Source organism: Osmerus eperlanus, chromosome 17, assembly GCF_963692335.1.
Source record: "Osmerus eperlanus chromosome 17, fOsmEpe2.1, whole genome shotgun sequence".
NCBI classification, from domain to species: domain Eukaryota; kingdom Metazoa; phylum Chordata; class Actinopteri; order Osmeriformes; family Osmeridae; genus Osmerus; species Osmerus eperlanus.
Genome location: NC_085034.1, coordinates 7,295,621 through 7,313,947, shown reverse-complemented (window position 1 = coordinate 7,313,947; position 18,327 = coordinate 7,295,621). Strand labels below are relative to the sequence as shown.

General features: G+C 48.4%; 2 protein-coding genes across 3 annotated transcripts in view; one reads left to right on the top strand and one right to left on the bottom strand.

The window, feature by feature from the left end:
* Nucleotides 1-184: 184 nt before the first annotated feature.
* Nucleotides 185-7,582, bottom strand: bcat1 (branched chain amino-acid transaminase 1, cytosolic). Of its 2 annotated transcripts, XR_009932596.1 has the most exons (12): nucleotides 7,386-7,582; nucleotides 6,528-6,584; nucleotides 4,192-4,392; nucleotides 3,936-4,046; nucleotides 3,557-3,676; nucleotides 3,307-3,467; nucleotides 2,734-2,876; nucleotides 2,476-2,561; nucleotides 2,176-2,316; nucleotides 1,925-1,999; nucleotides 800-1,604; nucleotides 185-749 (listed from the first exon to the last, which is right to left on the bottom strand). XR_009932596.1 is itself a non-coding variant. In XM_062483443.1 (11 exons), the coding sequence occupies exons 1-11, from the start codon at nucleotides 7,437-7,439 to the stop codon at nucleotides 1,566-1,568; spliced, it is 1,188 nt and encodes a 395-aa protein (XP_062339427.1). In that variant the 5' UTR covers nucleotides 7,440-7,582; the 3' UTR covers nucleotides 185-1,565. The 2 variants fall into 2 exon arrangements, 1 of the variants encoding a protein (XP_062339427.1); XM_062483443.1 differs by having other exon boundaries at nucleotides 185-1,604.
* A 903-nt stretch (nucleotides 7,583-8,485) lies between these two features.
* lrmp (lymphoid-restricted membrane protein) overlaps nucleotides 8,486-18,327 on the top strand; it is a 19,068-nt gene continuing 9,226 nt past the window's right edge. Inside the window, exons 1-20 of the mRNA XM_062483650.1 lie at nucleotides 8,486-8,623; nucleotides 8,772-9,448; nucleotides 9,851-9,961; nucleotides 10,145-10,325; nucleotides 10,887-10,945; nucleotides 11,141-11,216; nucleotides 11,393-11,551; nucleotides 11,693-11,810; nucleotides 11,997-12,047; nucleotides 12,264-12,341; nucleotides 12,428-12,484; nucleotides 12,591-12,650; nucleotides 12,803-12,870; nucleotides 12,995-13,088; nucleotides 13,665-13,802; nucleotides 13,922-14,023; nucleotides 14,661-14,812; nucleotides 15,460-15,571; nucleotides 16,218-16,488; nucleotides 17,319-17,397. Coding sequence (XP_062339634.1) covers nucleotides 8,800-9,448; nucleotides 9,851-9,961; nucleotides 10,145-10,325; nucleotides 10,887-10,945; nucleotides 11,141-11,216; nucleotides 11,393-11,551; nucleotides 11,693-11,810; nucleotides 11,997-12,047; nucleotides 12,264-12,341; nucleotides 12,428-12,484; nucleotides 12,591-12,650; nucleotides 12,803-12,870; nucleotides 12,995-13,088; nucleotides 13,665-13,802; nucleotides 13,922-14,023; nucleotides 14,661-14,812; nucleotides 15,460-15,571; nucleotides 16,218-16,488; nucleotides 17,319-17,397 — 2,615 coding nt within the window. The 5' untranslated portion in view covers nucleotides 8,486-8,623; nucleotides 8,772-8,799. The remainder of the gene's footprint in view (nucleotides 8,624-8,771; nucleotides 9,449-9,850; nucleotides 9,962-10,144; nucleotides 10,326-10,886; nucleotides 10,946-11,140; nucleotides 11,217-11,392; nucleotides 11,552-11,692; nucleotides 11,811-11,996; nucleotides 12,048-12,263; nucleotides 12,342-12,427; nucleotides 12,485-12,590; nucleotides 12,651-12,802; nucleotides 12,871-12,994; nucleotides 13,089-13,664; nucleotides 13,803-13,921; nucleotides 14,024-14,660; nucleotides 14,813-15,459; nucleotides 15,572-16,217; nucleotides 16,489-17,318; nucleotides 17,398-18,327) is intronic.

The window sequence follows — 18,327 nt, the reverse complement described above, 5'->3', positions numbered from 1 at the left end:
TAAACAAGTAAAGGTGGAGCACAGGTAGAAGGTACTGCGCCATCTAACTTGATGTGCCAAAGGGCTTTGTAGTGGGGGTTGAAACAGAATATAAAATGAAAGACTGCCAGCATTACCTAGTATTTCTGTAAATACTTTGAATGAAATTCATTTAAATGAACACACACTATTCCAAACAAATGTTTAGAGAATTTATTACTTGGATAAACATGATATTGACAGGCAAAACTTGCCAATACACCCATAGATTACATATGAACATATCCAACACACTTTGTATATGAACTATGTATTCCATTTAATCTCTGAATATATAGGGCTCCACAAAAGACAAAAGGTTGTGCTTTACATTCTAGTCACACACTGGTGGATCAAGGCAATACAGGTCCAGGGAACATTTAATTAGCTTCCCTTTCAACACAGACATCAAATTCCATTCGAAATACCAAGGAACACACAGGTATATTTAGTGCACAGCTAACAGGGTTAGTATGATAGCACACGTTTCCGAGGCTTTGTGGTATACAGTATAATACAGTCTAATGGCTTATTGTTACGTTTCGTTTGTGACCTCTACGTTTTATTGCTCTCTAAGGAAATGTACACTCATTTACACACAGATCATGCAACTAACAACTGACAAACACTGACATGGAAAGTCAAATGATCTTTCTCTCAGCACATTATTAGGATCAGTCCGTGTCCATTTATGTTTGATCATTACATTTACCCAGTGTGCATTTCAGCATCTTCCCCTGAGGATGTAGTTCTCTGTCCGCTCTCATAAAGTGCTCTTGACCCTCCACACTGATTCAAACAGCAAATCATTTGAAAAATAATCTTCTATATTAAAAATACTCTATTGAATACACAGCAACACCATACAAATAGAACTCTGTGTTTGGTCTCATTACAATACAAACAGCACATACATAAACAACACTATATCAAGTGTATCTGCATAAGAGATGCCATGCTGCATGATGTATGTCACGACATGTTAGGATAGGTCCATCTTTGATCAAGTGAAAGTGCCAATAGGATTCTTCCTTCCTTTCCTTCCTCCGTCATTTCCTTCCTTCCCTTGTTATTATTTCCACTGAAGGCCACACGTCAGACAGACAAGCTGTCTCGTCATCTTGTGTCGTCTCCTTCCAAGGTAGCATACTGCCTGAGGATGTGGTCCTGTGCTAACATATATTGTGCTGTGTTCAATCACATATTTACCTATCTAGATGAGCCCTGTGTATACAAGCGCCCAATGTTAGCTGAGCTGGGTGAAGTGGGTGTGTCTGTGTGCTTTAGGACATGAATACTGACTATCAGGTATTATACAATCAGACTAAGATAACTGCAAATTTAAAGAGTTCACCCATATATAGATAGACAAGACACTGTGCTACTGTGGAAGGTACTGTCGTTTGTGTGTATAGTTTGTGTGTAGTGCAAGCACACTGTGCTACTTTGGACGCTTCCATGTCTGTTTGGTTGTATTGCTTTTCAAATGTGTGTGTGTGTGTTTGAGTGTCAGAGAGTGTTTATGTTTGTCCTTTTAGCTGGTTTGGCTACACCATGAAGGCCCAGTCACTAGGAGTGTGACCGTACTGTAAGAGAACAAAGGTTATCGTAAGGTCAAAGGTGACGTCACCATGGAGCTACCACCAACTTTCAGATTTGAAACCACTTTAAACTGCTTAATGGTGATCACACTGTAAAACAAAATGTAACAAAGTGGCTTCATTTGCAAGTCTTAGCTTCGCTGATCACACATGCAGAGACAATATATATATTTTTTTTTATTACAGCGAGAGCTTAATGAGAGCTATCAGAATCTTGTCTGGCCCCATTTCTGCTCTCTGTCCCAGCCCTGTTCAGTTATCAGGCAGTTGTGTGTGTGTGTGTGTGCGTGTGTGTGTGTTCTCACCTGTATATCCGTGAGCTCCTTTAGCAATCTGAACACCAGCTGTGGGCTGTTGTCCTGACACGGGATGAGCAAGTTCTGCACATACACACAGAAAAAAAAACAACAACAATGTAAACAACATCAGCAGCACCTACGACCAGTCTATTCACATGAGATCAAATTCATCTCTAGACGTGAACTGGATCAAAAGCCAGTTCAGTATTACACAAGGTGATCACCCCGCTTCATCTTCACCACCCCCGGTCTCCTACCTCTCCCTGGTAGAGGATGCGCCCCACAGGGCTGACCACGCAGGCAGTACCAGAACCAAACATCTCCTGCACCCGCTTCTCCTTCAGAGCCCTCTGCAGGTCCAACATGGTCAAGTGGCGCTCAGTCACCTTGAACTCCCCCTAGTGGTGAAGCAGAGAGGGTGGTTCGGGGGAACGGGCGAGAGGAGAGGAGAGGAGTTAGAGTAAATGAGGGTAAGCTTTGAGCCATTCGAATATCATTGTTATATAATATTGGTCAAACATGAGACTATTTCTCGCTATCTCCCTCTTCTCTTGTACCCATTTCCTGGTGAGCTCTAGAATGCTCTGTCTGGTGATCCCAGGCAGGATGATTCCATCCAGCGGGGGCGTGGCCAGCTCCTCCTCTGCACAGAATTAACAAAACACTTCACTCAATGTTACCTGACACACAACACTTTCTGCCTGTCTCCACAGTCAGGGCTGGTCACGTTTCCACAGGTGGATGTGCAAAATGCTCTCCTGCTGTTACACAGCATGACCACTAGAGATCACACTAGCACCGGGCATGACGGTTACCTCCATCCTCATTGGTCCAGAAGAGGAAGAGGTTCATGGTGCCGACCTCTGTGATCTGGTGGTCGTCTCCGTAAAGCCAGAGCACCTGCTGGCACCCATAATCCACAGCTTCGTTCTGAGCGTAGATAGAGGAACCGTAGTTTCTAGATCACGTAGACAGGTAGCGAAGAAGGGAGGGAGAAAGCAAGGGAGCGTATACAAAACAATGTATTTTCTGCTTCCTATTCAACCTGCCCTGCCTGCCCAGTTCCTTGTCCATCTGGTCTGTCCTGTCTCCCCCCCCCCCCCAAATCCCCCTGGATCTCGAAGCCGTGTGTCTTTGTTAGTGTCATGCTCTTGGGTCCTAGTCAGCCTCAACAAAGACTGTGTTATTCTCTGACATGGTGTCAACAAAATGTCATAAGCTCCTCTAGATCTGGACCAAAGCTGCATTAACTGTGCTGGCAAAAGCAGTATTAGGGTCAGAGGTAAAACCAGGATATGTCACAATCGTTTCTCGGCGTGGGATTCCGACTCAGCACACGTTTGCCTGTGTGAAGGCCCAGTGCGTGCGCGTGTGTGTGGTGTGTGTACCCTCCCATCTTGCAGTCGCCGGTTCCTCCCCTCCAGGCTCGTATGTACTTGGGGTCGGCCCACAGGGACACGGGCTTGACGCCCGTGCTGAAGTAGGACCCCACTGGACTCAGGATCACGTAGAGCAACGCGCGGGATGGCTTCTTCACCCCCAGGGACGGCTGGGGAGACACCACCAGGTCGAGACTCACACTCTGTACTCGTTCGCGAAACACGGCCGCGTGCACATGAAACGGGCGGGGGGTCTCACCTCTGTGCCTAGGAAGGTGGGTCTGATGTAGAGGCTGGCCGAGTCGGACTGGGGGACCCAGCTCTGGTCCAGCTCCACCAGCCTCCGGACACACTCCAGCAGCTCTGCCCTGTCAAAGGCCTGGGGGAGGGAGGCGGAGAGAGAGAGAGAGAGAGAGAGAGAGAGAGAGAGAGAGAGAGAGAGAGAGAGAGCGAGAGAGAGAGAGAGAGAGAGAGAGAGAGAGAGAGAGAGAGAGAGAGGAGAGAGAGGGAGAGAGAGAGAGAGATAATGAAGGGAGCGCTTGCAGTGAACTTTTATTTGGAGAACCCGGAGGGCAGAGAATATGACACAGAGTCAAGGTGCGGAGCAGAGCGCTGTGTTGCGTGTTCTGTGTTCTCACAGGCAGGCAGGCCCTCTCGGCAGACCTGGCCATGCGGTTCATGTTGAGCATGGGTCTGAAGAGACGCACTCGGTCATCTGGGCCCCTGTACGCCTTCATCCCCTCAAACAGCTGGGGGGGGGGGGGGGGAGAGGAGGGAGGGAGGACATGGATACAGAACATGAGAGATGGACAGAGAAAAGGGAGAGGGATTTATTTATATTTTTTTGACCCCCCCCCCCTCCTCGTCTGTCTCTCCTACACCAGCTGGTCTCACCTGGACTGCGTAGTGCAGGGCCGAGCAGGCGGGGTGCATGGGCAGGTTGCCAAACGGCTTGATGTGGGGCTTCTGCCAGCCCTCCGCGCTGGACCACTCGATGGTCAGCATGTGGTCCGTGAACACACTCCCAAACACCAGGTTGGTCAGGTCCGGTTTGGCCTTGTGGTCCTGAGAGAGCTCAATGACCATGTCAGCAGCCTTGGGAGGTCAACACAGAACAGCAGAGGTGTGGAGGAATGTTTGTTGATGACATTTATTGACAGTTTACACACAGAGCCCCTGGGAAAAGTGCTTACACCAGACTGGTTTTACACAGTAGAGCATACCATTTCTAGTGCAAATCCACAATCCACTTCCAATACTGCACAAAGTTGTAATCCTTGACTGCACATCTCTAGCCTGTCGGTCACCATATTCCCTTCATGTTGCACATGGCGTCAGCCCACAATCTGATCCCTGATCAGCATGTGTGTTTCCATCCAGTTTATCCTCTGCTGGTCTGGCTGTCAGTGCTTGACTGTGATTGGCTGTTACCAACGCTTGCTTGGGATTAGCAAGAGTCTCAGATTTGACATCCTGCTGCTGCAATGTTGCTTAATCTCTGATTACAGGAAGTGAATTATTAAGAGCAATGTCAGATTAGTCCTCATGTTCAATTCTTCTTCTGTGTCTCTAGTCATAGAGCCCTCATACCTTCAGATTACCAATCTACTATAACCCAATCAGACTATAATAGTCCAATAATCTCCCTTCTAAATCTGCAACTAGATTTTTCTCATACACCAACGCTGATTAAGTATGGTCAGATTAATCTAACCTTCCACAAGGCACAGGTGTCCGACTTCTAAAATTAGATTTCCTAGTAGTTACTGTGTATTGTGACTTCCGTGCTGTAATGTAACACAACCGCTTCAGCAGGTTAACCTATCTGGAGTAGGAAACTGATCACACGCCCACCCAATACACACACACCTCTCCCTGCCCCTGTGCTCTGTCAAATAGCTGAGCTGTAATCCAGCCACTATAGTTCCCAGGCTGTTTCACCCAGGATTACATCACTATAAATACTTTGCACCCAAACTCAGGTATCTGGTCAGGTTTAGACCTCTTGTGTGTATGGCTCTGGTTAAGGTCTGTGTGTCTGTGTTATGTTTACAAGTCCTGCAGAAGCCTGATCGCCACCTGACCTCACCTCTGATCCCGGACACTTATTTAGCTTTTCCAGGTTTTTGAGTGAGGTTATATGTTGATCCTTCAACAGAACAAATCTCTTAGGGCTTAAGGCTTCTTCAGCCAGGTACAATGGAAGGTGTGTGCAGTAAAAACATCATGCACAGACTAGGCAACAAACAAAACTAAGCAGCAGTTTTTTTTTTACCAACTAAAGACCCTCATTGTCCCTCTCATACTGTAGTCGATGTGTGGTCCAATCTTGTATTCAGGGCTGTACCAGAGTACTTTATCATGTCTTTGTCCTTGTGATCTGCTTCCTCTCTCCCTCTCTCCTGTAATCTGTACCTCAGGCTTTCCCCGGCTGAACTGAGGTTCCTGGGGACCACACACACACACACACACGCACGCACACACACACACACACACACACACACACACACACACACACACACACACACACACACACAGGCTTGGCTCCAAGATAGCAGTGTCCGCCTGGTAGCAGGCACAGCATCAGAGAGCAGGATAAAGCTGACTAAAGCTGGAGGCCACAGCCTGACTGACAGGTGCTTAGTGTGACCTGGGAAAGTGGATTCTTCTGCGAGGCCACACGGGACCTCCTGGAGGCGCAGGAGGAGGAGGAGGTGGAGGAGGAGGAGGTACAGGAGGAGACAAGGAGAAAAAAGCCCTTGATCCAGATACCAAAACAGCCCATAGGCCGGAAAACATGGAGCCCTTCTGTCTGTTTGGCGCTCTTTGGGCCAAGGTCGTAACCTGGGGCCTCACACAGGGTTGACCACAAAGGGTTCATGTGATTAAGGCTAGATCTTTTGGATCTCTGGAGTTTCACTGTCTTCTTTTGATTCTGATAGTATCTCTTCTGGGAGTACGATTTTCCGAACAAGAAACAACAGTTGGGATGCTATATTATGGATGTGTTCTAAGAGAACGGAATAGGGCATGGTTCCCCATGTGTGTTATGGATCAAGATATTGACAAGAGGGATGCTTTTTGTTTTTTAGGATACACAGGAGACATCAAGATGCTGCTACTAGAGCCCCTACTGAAGGCAAGTGAATCTCCCACCACACAGTTTGTTGTCAAAGTTGACAGTGTGTGAGTGTATGTGTGTGTGTGTTTGAAAACAACTCAAATGGTACCTTGAAGGTGTGACAGCCATCCACCATTCCGTTACTGGATACATCGTTTCCATACCCCTAAGGGAGCAATGTAATAAATACTCATAAAGAATAAGCAAACCTGGGAATTTCAATGTTTTGTGAAAAGTACCCTTTAAATAAAATGCAATTCAAATGTAGCCGTTTAGATTAAACTTCTATTAACCATAAAATAAAGTATAGGATGAGAGTTCAGTTCTAAAAATAATGTCAAATTGACTGATGCAAAATTCATGTGAATAGGGTGTATTTCTCTCTGCTCAGTGTCCCTGCTTGGGTGTAGGGTCCCCTTCACTAAAGAGGTGAAGCTCCTGTTACCTGATCAAGGTGACTTCGAATCTCTACCGAGACAAATTCAAATTATATTCTAATGATGACAATTTGTGTATTAATTTGTTATAGATACAGCATATATTTATCTACCATCGTAATCAAACTAAACGTATTCACGAATCATTCTTTGAAATTAACTGGTTTTCTGAATCAGTGTTAGAGCATGGAGCGTACATGTCTGCTGTGTCTATGTTGTTCGTGATGTAGTTATATAAAATGTGTCGTCACAGTCAGAGTTGGCCTACAATAAATGCATAGGATGCAATTTAGCAATAACAAATAATGACTGATGCAGACGGTGCAATGAAATAAATAAACGTGTGAAACCTTTCCCATATTTTCAAATACAAGCACGGCAAATGTTCTCAGACACCAGTGAAATTAACGCAAGATCTGCGTCACAATTATTTTTTTTACCCCAATCACCTCCAAAAACATTCTATACGTAAAGGGTGGTTGTGACGGACATGAGGACCGGGTATACGTTAACATGACGCTCAATTTTACCTGATGAGATGGAGCGCTCGCGGGTGTGGAACGGACGTCTGGGACTCTCGCCATGATGAAAATGCTAGTGACTCGCGCGCTGTCTCCACAAGCTAAACCGCTTACTGAAGATATTCGTTAACCCTCAGCCCCATTATACTACAGTGTAATGCAAGCCAACAGGCTTAATGTTTAGAAAAGCATATTTGCAAATAGAAATGCCAGTGTTTTATTGGACACTTTTTGTCTCAACAACATCAGGACAACATATGTGTATGCAAGCTATATGTGTAGTCACATTAAGCCAATAGGATAAACCATATAGGCCTATTATTACGTTTTGCATGCATCTAAGGTGCGTAAAATAGGGTATGTTATGGCGTAAGCTCGTTTTTGCACAATTATAATGTGTTGCCCTCGCCCAGTCAACTTGTCTTTCATCACGGCCATATAGCCATAGAAGAATGCTATATTATAGGAAACTACATATTTCTGCACAAACACACGCGCGCGGACTTGATTACCTGAGGCTATGACACAAAACGGCCTTCATCATAAACCAAAAATGTGTCCTAACTTTGTCGAAACAAAAGTCAAAACAACAGTATTTCTGTGGAAACTGGAAATGATTGCTTTGTCAAGCTTGTTTTGATATAAAACATTAACACAACTGAAAGTTATACATTACATTTTGATGTGACGTTTGCTTGCTTATATCATTGCTTGTTGTACTAGATTAGGCTATGTTGTCAAGTTTTCCAGAGACATTTTTAAAGGTCAACTTATCTGAAAACTCATTTTGGTTTTCAATAGACATGATTTTGAAAGAATATTTATTATGTTAACTAACCTGACACATGCACGGTTTGTCCACATAGTGGCGATATTGTCTTTCGATAGAATGTTATTTGGAAATAGTTGGATGGAAAAAAGGTACAAGTTTGAAGGAAATGTATATTGTTTAGGATAAACCCCTACACAACAAATGTTATGACTTAGAACTGATCATTTAGCTGATTTGTAAACAAGTAACATTAAAGTAAGATAATATAGCCTAACTAATGTTTCGTTGTAAATGATTACCCAGCAAACGCACCTGTGCCTCATTTACTGATTAGAAACATGGGGTTGTCGCCATGATACTTCTGACACATCCGAACGTTTCTAAATACATGATTTTGATTCATGAAACGAAGTTTTTCTTCTTTGTGTTTGTGTCATTATCATCTGGTCAATAAGAACTAAAGAAAAAAACTCAGGCAAGAGCAGGCTATTTCAAAGTGTTTATCTTTGTATCTGTGTTGAGCTACAGTGTAAGGAGGGCTGTCCAAGAGTTGTCATTCCCACAAACGTCTGTCTATACTCTATTCATTCTCATAATTTTGGCACATGATCTCTGTTCATTAGATCTGGGTCTGCACTCTCCAACCCCGACATGGACTGCTCCGCCCAGCAAAGAAGGCACAACCCCGTGGACAGCATCTGCCGCAAGTTGCAGACCATCCAGCGGTACACCTCTGACTCGCCCTTCTACATCCCCAAGCTGAGCTCCAGTAGCTACGACAGCCCCCAGGCAGGCCTCAAGCAAAACCTGGAGTCCTTCCTGAAGAAGCGCACCGTCCGTGGAGAAGATGGCATAGACCGGAGCATGTTGACCCCCACCAGTTCCCCCAAGACCCCCCGGACGGCCCTCTGTCCGTCCACCCCCGCCATCCCTTCCACACCGGCTTCCACCATCCCCATCCCGACAAACGCCACCTTCACCATCACCAGCACCCTAGGGGAGAGGCGGGGGCAGGGCAAGGACCAGTTTAGGGGGTGGCAGAGGACATGCTCCACCCCGGCTACCCAGAGTGGCGAGTCCTACTTCAGTTTCTCCCAAGGAGGCCAGTTCACCCAGCCTGAGGGGATGGACAGAGAGAGAGAGGGGCACAGGAACTCCCCGCTCTCTCTCACACACTCCCAGGCGCACAGCACGCTGTCCTACAACCTGAACTTCTGCTCTGGAGAGTCGGCCAGCCCCCTGGAGTGTGAGCTGCCCTACCCAGCCCTGGTGGTCAAGAGGCTCTCCATGGGAGGAGATGGTAGGAAGGAAACCAGCAGTACACCATATAAATACACACACACACACACTACCTCACTCCCTCTTGCTCGAGTGATGGTCTGGATCAATAGTGAAGGTTTTAATTAAACTGCTTCCCCTGCTAAAATATGAAAGCTGTTTCGTGGCAAGAGATGATGAGCCTGAAGGGAGTCACTTGGGTCTCCAATGTGACGTCATCATGTACTCGGTATTGTGCATATTTTTAGCATCTCTGTTCAAATGCTGGGGGGATGCAACTTGAGGATTGTTCTGTGTGGCCTCCAGGGAGGACTGACAACAATGAGACACACTGTTTTCTTTCTTGTCATTCAACGTGAATGTACCTTAATGCTGTTTAAGACCCAGCTGCACATATAACGTGGGTTTGCTTGTGTTTGTGTAGGAAGTCTCTTCTCTTCTGAGGCCAGGAAGGAGGCGATGGCTGAGGTCAGTCTCATCTGTGAAGAGGACCTGCTGGATACCATCTTCCACGCCTGTGATACCCAGCGTCGAGGTACACACACACACACACACTCCATACATATAACTGTAAATATTCCAGGTCACTACTGTACCCTTAAAGCATGTTATTCCTGCCTGAAGTATTCCTTATGCTGTAAACTATAGTATCTGCCAGAGGGCGAAGTGTGGTTGTGTTTACGTCGTCTCCTCGTCTCTGGTTTTCCGCGTGTGACAGGGAAGGTGTATGTGTCCCGTATCGTGGACTACCTGCGGCACACCACCAGCCGGGGCTCAGAGGACAGCGGCCTGGACGACCTGTGCAACATGCTGGACCCCGAGCACAAAAACGTGTCCATCGACCTGGACACCTACCACGCCGTCATGAAGGAGTGGATAGATGACTGCCGCAACAGCGGGTAACGGGAACATCAACGCTAACGCATCTTGCGACCTTTTAACCTTTCACCCTAACCACGGTCAGCTCTGTGATATACTGAAGCAGGAGGTTGAAATCCAACTGGGCTGATTGATCTCCCTACCCTGACCCATTTAAGCTGTGGAAATGGAACAGGGCTGATATGAGACATCTAGGAGGCGCTAGAGCTCTTTCTCTAATCCATTCACTTGGCTGAGGTACAAGAGTGTCCTGAACCTAGACCACACATAAGACTGGAATCTGTTCAAATGATGTTCAGTGCTCTGTCCAACAACCAGGGCTAGGCCACAACGGCTGCTTGGAAGTTCATCAAATTTCTTTTAACGTGTACACAATCTCTGTTAGAAAGAGAGAGGTTAGGGGCAAGGGGGAGAAGGACAAACTATATCTGGCGTCTAGTGTTCTAGTTAAAGAGCCGCTTGTCTTTTTCGAGCCGGGCTGGTCCAACACCAGACCCTGTGATGTGTGTGTTGTGGTTTCTCCCAGCCTCAGTAGCCTGTGGCGGTGTGTGTGACGCTGCTCCCCGCTCTCTCCTCCACAGGGACGAGTCAGGCGAGGAGCTCACTCAGGACTCAGTCAGACTCAGGGAAAGTCTAGCAGGTGAGACCTTCAGTGTGTGTGTCTGTCTGTATGCATGTGTGTGTATCTTAACATGAGATCTGCTGTCACAAGACAAATTACTGCCAACATTTGCTGCCATGGTTTCATCCAAATGACAGCAGGGCTATGGATAAGAGAGGGTATCCAGGGTAATGATTTCCTGCCTGAGTGTTTCTGTGTGTGTCTGGGCTGCAGCTAAGAGGTCTGTGCTGCTAAACATGACCTCTGGAAGTCTGGAGGCGTTTGGAGGCGAGGCGTCACGGGGAGACCTGTGAGTAGTGCGAGTGCTTGTGCTTTTTTCCTAAAAGGAAGCAAATGTGTGTGTGTGTGTGTGTGTGTTTGTCTGGCATTTACGTGTTTTATATCTGTTTGTGTGCATGTAAGCCTGACTATGCTCATTGGTTTGCTGTTTCTGTGTGTCCTGAATGTGTGTGTGTGTTTCCACAGGGAGACGTCAGACCTGGTGTACTGTGTGGCAGACCTCCAGTTCAGCAACCAGAAGCTGCAGCAGGATGTCCGCAAGCTGAAGCAAGCCATGGAGGCCATGGAGGACACCAACCTGAGACTGGCCGAGGAGAACGAGCAGCTCCGCAGCCAGGCCAAGATGTACACACACACACACACACTCACTCTCTCACTCACACTCACACAGACTGGCATCGCCTCTCTCTCTCTCATCATACGTTACACAAACACGAGCCCGCACACATTCCAGGTGTGAGCCCCCCTTGTCTCCCGTGCCCCCAGGGGTCACCAGCTGGCTCAGAAGGAGAAGCTGCTGAAGGAGGAGGTGGAGGAGATGAAGATGACCCTGAGCTGTACGGAGGAGGGCCGCGCCCGCGCCTCGGCACACAGCAAACACATGGTGAGACTCTGGCCCCGATTAGACCCAGCCGACACCAGGAGACCAGACAGCAGAATCTCTGACAATGTATTCATTCAAATAGTAGTATCTTATGTACCTACGATGCCCAAATGTGTATATACTGTTTATTTTATATCCATATCTGGGATGTGAAACAGCTCGTACCCTGTGTTTCTACACACACAGGAACGAGAGAACCAGTCCCTCATCGCCAAGATCGCCTCTCTGCAGGAGGAGGTAGAGCACATGCACACGCACGCACACACACACACACACAGAGCGTATCTTGTTCTTTCTCCTCTCCGAAGTCAGATGGAACCTGCTCATCTTTAATCACTTTCATCATCCATTTGAGATCCTCTCCAGAGAGTCGTATTCTTGGAGCTGTTGTTTGGTGGCATTACCAGAAAACCAGCTTGATGTCATGGTAACCTTCCACTACCTCCTCCTCAGAACATCAAGGTCACCATGGAGATGGATGACCTTCAGAAGAGGATGATGGAGCTGTGTGACCTTAACGCAGAGCTACAGGTGGGTCCACACTCCACAGAGTGTGTGTTTGTGTGTGTCTGGCAGTTGGGTCGGGGTCGTAAGTTGACACGTTCTCCCATCACCAGGTTCAGATCCACTCCTACGATGGCGTTGTGAACGAGAAGGATTCTCTTCTACTTGAGGTCAGGAAACTGAAATGACTGACTAGTCTAAAGTGAAGATGTATTTCTGTTTCTGGCCATGTAAGTGCTGTTATGTGTCCTGTAATGTGTTTTCTCTCCTTCTCAGAGGAGTAGTCAAATAAAGGAGCTGAGGGCTGCTTTGGAGGAGTACTCTTCAGTCACAGAGGTGTGTGTGTGTGTCAGTGTGTCAGAACCTCCAGTTCTGCCCACCTGCCAAGTCACTCTCTCCTCTCCGGTCGTGTATTCGATTGACTGATTAATGGAGTGAGCTCACCTTGATCAAAGCTGACGTTGAAACGTTGTGTGTTTGTGTGGCAGCTTCTGCGTGCAGACAAGAGCAAGCTGGCGAGCCACATGCACCTGATGCAGCCCGACATGTCATCTCCGTGAGTCCTCACTCTGACGCTTGTCTTCCCTGGAGGCATGACGGACTTCCTACATGGAGGCTGTGTCTAGCAGAGTTTCACCCTCCTCTTCTGCCCCTCCCTCTCTCCCTCCCTCCCTCTGCAGGGTGGGGCTGTCCCTCTCAGTGGCCTACAGGTTGAACCAGATGACCTCAGGCTCTCTCCAGACAGAACTGGCCTTGGCCCAGAATCCTATTGAGGTCAGCATCCACCCACCCACCCAACACACACACAAACACACCACTCCCTCTCCTCTCCACTCATGTTCCCCCTGTTATATCCCCCTCGTTTGTTCCATCCTCTCCCTCTCCTTCACTCCGTCTCCTCTCCTCATCCCTCTCCTAACTCCCGCTCTCATCTCACACTCATCCTCTCAGTCCTCCCACACATGTGAACCATGGCTGTACTCATCCCCCTCATCCTCCACTTCCCAGTACACATCCTCTGGCGTCATCCAGAGCCACTACACACTGATGATGTTCGGATTCGAGTTAACACTCCCACGCTACCTCGAGTAGCTTCTTACTGCAACACAAAACCAAAAAATAAACAAACAAATATTGCTCTTGGACCCAAGTAACTAATTCTAAGAACTCAAGTCTAAAAAATAAAACAATTTACAATATAAAATGTGTGTGTGTGTGTGTATATATATATTCTTGTTTTTTTTATATATATATGAATGGGCAGCATGAATGGGCAACGTTTAATAGATGTTTAGGTTCACATACACAAGGCTTCTGACTCACCCTCCCTGGCCCCGTTTCTCCCACCAGAGGGCAGAGCGTCTGTCATCCAACCTGAGTTTCGTGTCTCCAATGGACGAGACCCTGGACAAGGAAGTGCTGCTTCTCTTTCAGGGCCCCTCTCCTGAGCACATGTCCCAGGAGTTCAAGGACATCATCACCAAACTGGTACCTGGATATCTGGAAAAGATGTCTGAAAAGCCTCTTAGAAAGCTGTGTTTTGGAACTGGCGAGAGGCCAGTCAATTGTATTGTATTAGAGCCTGTTGTTCTTGTGGTTGTCTCCAGAAAAGAGAATTTGATGAGGAGGGTGTCTCAGTCCTGGTGACACTCAGGGGTCTCCTGGACCAGCATGGAGGGACAGAGGCCGTCTGTGACCCGCGCCTACAGGTGAGATGAGTAAAACACACACACATATAGATGGGCACATACATGTGCACACACAGTGGAGGATGTAGAGGAGAGTAGGCAGTGTTTTGGTTGCTTTTTGCCCTTCTCTCTCTCTCTCTCTCGCTTGCTCGCTCGCCTTCTGATAGTTACATAAGATGGCCACTCTTGACTCTCCACAGCTCCCTTACCTAGAATGTTGCATAACTCTCTCTCTTTTTCCTCACACTCTCTCACGCGCACGCACTCATTCAGTACTGACCAGTTAGTGTACTGTAGCGTGAACACATACAGGCATCCCACCCCCTTATCTTTGTTTCCCTCTCCAGCCCTCCCTCACAGCTTTGTACAACCCTGCATTCATTGTCACGTCCAGTCGTACAACAGAATAAACATTATCTGAGCGAGCCTGCTTATTGGTTCAGCTAAGGTTCTACCCACAACCTCCTATAATATCCTGTACCTATTGGCACTGAACTCTGCTTTCAGTCACTCTAAATCCGCCTATATCCCCGTGTTTCAGCAGACCACAACAACAAGCCAGTTGTTTGCAGAATACTGTTGGTCATGTCCAGGTGACTGACGCCCCGGTCTGGGCCTCCGGGAAGAAGCTAACTCTCTGGCCCTTCTCTCCCCACAGACGGTGCAGTGTGAGCTGGATGCGAGGAGGACAGAGTGGGCCCTGAGCCTGGAGCAACTGGACCAGTACACCGACTCCCTGGAGAAGGAGCTGATCAAGATGGCCAGCAACATGAGGCGCTCACGCACAGAGATCCTGCACCTTTCTGTCCGGTTAGTGTGTGTGTGTGTGTTCAAGTACGGGTTGTGGATAAGAGAGATGCCTAATAAGAGATGCCTAATTAGTGTATCAGCCAGTGGAATGGTTTGGAAGAAAGGGAGGGAGATGGAGAGGGAGAAGGAGAAGAAGGGAAGGTGCTGTAAAGAGCTCTGAGTTTATCCAGCCTAGTGTCTCACAGAAGGAGGGACCTGGATCAGCTGGTCTGCTGTGTTGAGGTCCACCCCATTCCGACTGACCCGCGACCCTGGCTATTGGACTCAGACCCAGTATGGACTTAATTTAACACGTGCGTGTGTGTGTGCTTGCCCGTGTGCACCTGCCTGTGTGTGTGTGTGTGTGTTGGTGTTCAGGGAAGTGTAACCAGCTCCAGATAAAAGGGAGAGGGGCTGTGCTATCAGGGCAGTGTGGGAGAGCGGTGCGGGCTGACCAGCTGTGTGTGCTGTGTGTGAGAGACTAGCAGGACAGGAGATAGACACTGCTCACACTGGGCCAGAGCATGGGGCACTGCCTGGGCCTACGGATTGGGTACAGTATGTTATTGATCTTCCTGTCCAGCTGGCTGAGAACGTGTGTGTGTGTGGATCTGGGATATTGCTGGTGTGTTCCTCCTGACTGACAACCTGTGTGTGTGTGCTCACAGCGTTCAGGAGCAGGAGAACCAGAAGCAGCAGCTGAAGGAGGAGCTGGAGCAGCTGAAGACCCCTCAGGACAGCCGGGAGGCCAGCTGCCAGACCCCCGTCGACGGAGAAGAGGTGAGGGGGGAGCCAGGAGGAGGAGAGCGATGGCAGGGGGAGGTGGGGGATGAAAAGGAGGGGATGAAGACGTCCAGTAGAAGATGAGGATGGAGGTGGGGGGGGGGGGGGGGGGGGGGGTAAATGGCTAAAATAAAAAAAAATGTGATCTCCTGCTATGAAAGAGGAACAGGTGTGTGGCAAAGGATGAGGTCAGGGAGGATTAGAGAGAGAGAGCAGTGTACATAGAGCGGGCAGTAGAGCTGCATAGTGCAACACTGTAACTCCAGAAAACATCTCAACACAGATGGACAGGCTGTTTGATGGAGACACTAGAGGACTGAGTGTTTGTGTGGGCGGCTGCATTGGACGCACTCGCCACAATCACACACACACACACTTTCTCACCACTCAAACACATGCACGCGCACACGCTCTCCCACACATTACACACATACTCAGAAACATTATTTTAGGCGCAACCGTCAACATTATCTTCTCTGCCCCTCGCCGTTTCTAATGGAAGAACAGCTCTCCAGTTACTAGTACTTCTCCCAGCTCTCCGTTTGACGCTCTCACTGAACCTATCAGTGTGACCGCATTCGGGAGCAACTGAAGGGATTGGTCAGTATTTTCCAGTGGTATTGACTAGCTCCTGTGTGTGCAGCTGGGGGAGGATCTGGACTGGGACGAGGAGTTTGCCCTCCAGGACTTCCTGAGGGCCGAGGTGGACGAGCGTTACCGGGACTACCGGCCCGAGGGCCCCGGGGGGACGAGGCCACAAGGGGACCTGCTGGCGGACCAACCAGGGGAGGAGGGGGAGGAGCGTTGGACGGTGGTAGGAGGGGAGGGATCAGAGGTCCAGGAGGAGCCCAGGGGGCTCTCACCCCCACCGAGAGGCACTCCGCCTGGGCAGAGCACAGAGGGAGAGGAGGCTGGTGAGTGGGGCACAAAGCATACTCTTTTGATCTTTTGGTGTTGGTTGTGGTGAGATGGATTTGGAGGATTTTTCGATCTGAATCCTTTTTGAGGATCTCGGTTCTCCTCAGTTATGGGCTCAGGTGGCTTCGTGTTGTGTCCTTGCGTTCGTTTTTCCCAGGTTTCTGGAGCTACCTGATTCTTTGTGGAGTTGCCTGACTCTTGGCTGAACTGTAGAGGTTAGCAGGTTCAACAGTATGTGTATGTTTGTGTGGATTATCCTTCTGTAATCCCTGGAGTCACAGAGAACTCAGCCAACCTTGAAGCACTAGCTCTGCCCCTGACACACACAGGCCCCAGCCTTCTATGGATGTCTTATCCAGGGGCTCCTAAGGGCCCATTCTTTAGTGTGGTGGGTGTGTGTGTCTTAAACTTACTTTAGTGTGTCCCTGTACTTCGAGTGACTGTGTAAGGCCTGCTAGGCCCTTCTATGGCCAGGTGTCGGAGTAGTCTAAACCCAGGAGAGGAGTGCAGTAATCCTGCTTCATTCCTCAGTGTGCCTGACTGGCTGCCAGCCTCTCAGACAGACAGACAGACAGACTGGCAGGCTGTGGTCACGGCTGTCCCCCCCCTCCCCCTTCTTGGAGGTGTAACCTCTCACCCCTCGTCGCTGAAACAGCTCTAATATGGTCAAAGGTAGACCTCTGTGATGTCACCCGCCTGCTGCCAACGGCAGGCTGGGTCACCGAGATGATCCCAGCACTAATTTGTTTTTTTCTTTTTTTCCCTCGCGTTCTTTTCCTCTCCATGACTTTCTCCGTCGGTCTGTCTCTCTCTCTTTCTCTCTCAGAAACAGCAGCATTACCGGAGCCTGATCTGAAGAACAACAGTGAATCTCTACAGGTAGATGGCACAGCTTACGAGTCTGTGTACTGTACATGCTGTACTCAGGCCTGCTGCAACGGTGATCTTAAGTGAACAGAAACTTAACCTTTCCAAAAACTCAATGAAGCTATACACCAGAAAATGTTTGGATGATCTTTTTAGGTGTGGTGTGTTTCAAGGAAGGCAGTTGTTGCTCTTGTGGTGCTTGAGCTCTGAGAATAACTTTATGCAAGAATAGTTTCAATAGTCATCGTTGTGTGAGTGAGACTGTGACCAGCCGACACCTTGATGATGACAGCTTTATAACATATGCTCCTTCCTGCTAGAAGCTGCCTTATGCGCTGGTCTAGGACCAGTCAAACCTCTCTAAACACTAACTTAGGCCAGCTCAAGGAGGGGAAAACTTCAAACTGGCTGCAGATCAGTGAGTGAGTGGATGTCACACTGCAGCTTCCTGTGCAGTGGCCGTTGGAAAGCTGGAAAACAGGAAACTGTTGAACCCACTGGAGGAAACCCCTCCCCCCCTTCTGAGTGGATAGCAAGACCACGGACGAGTACATTTCAGAATACGGACACACGTGCACTGTCACACCCTGAACCACAAACTTTACTTTCATCCCTCCCTTTAATTCCCTCCCCCCATACACATACTGCCCATCAGGACTCGCACAAGCTCTCTTTCTCCATCTCTCTCTTTCTCAATCTCTCACGCATTTGACTAGCAAATCCTCCCTGCCAGTAGTCCCCCATCAGACCGAAGCATCAGTCCTCAGCAGGCTCTGTGCTAGGCTAGACAGGCGTCCTTATATAGACTGCAAGCTCCAGGTCTCTCATCTCTCATAGCAGGACTTGAAATGGTCTTGATGCCTGTCCTACCCAGGCCTGCTCACCACACCACAGCCTGACTTACTGGACAGTCTCACACAGTAGCGTGTGGGTTGAGATGGGATATTTATGCATTGTTTACATGGTCT

Coding starts and splice junctions, on each gene's coding strand:
- bcat1 (XM_062483443.1), bottom strand. CDS start 7,439: ATGGCGAGAGTCCCAGACGTCCGTTCCACACCCGCGAGCGCTCCATCT. Junction 4,047..4,191: donor CCCTGCACTACGCAGTCCAG/GTGAGACCAGCT, acceptor CCCCCCCCCCAG/CTGTTTGAGGGGATGAAGGC. Junction 2,877..3,306: donor GGCGACTGCAAGATGGGAGG/GTACACACACCA, acceptor TACGTGATCTAG/AAACTACGGTTCCTCTATCT.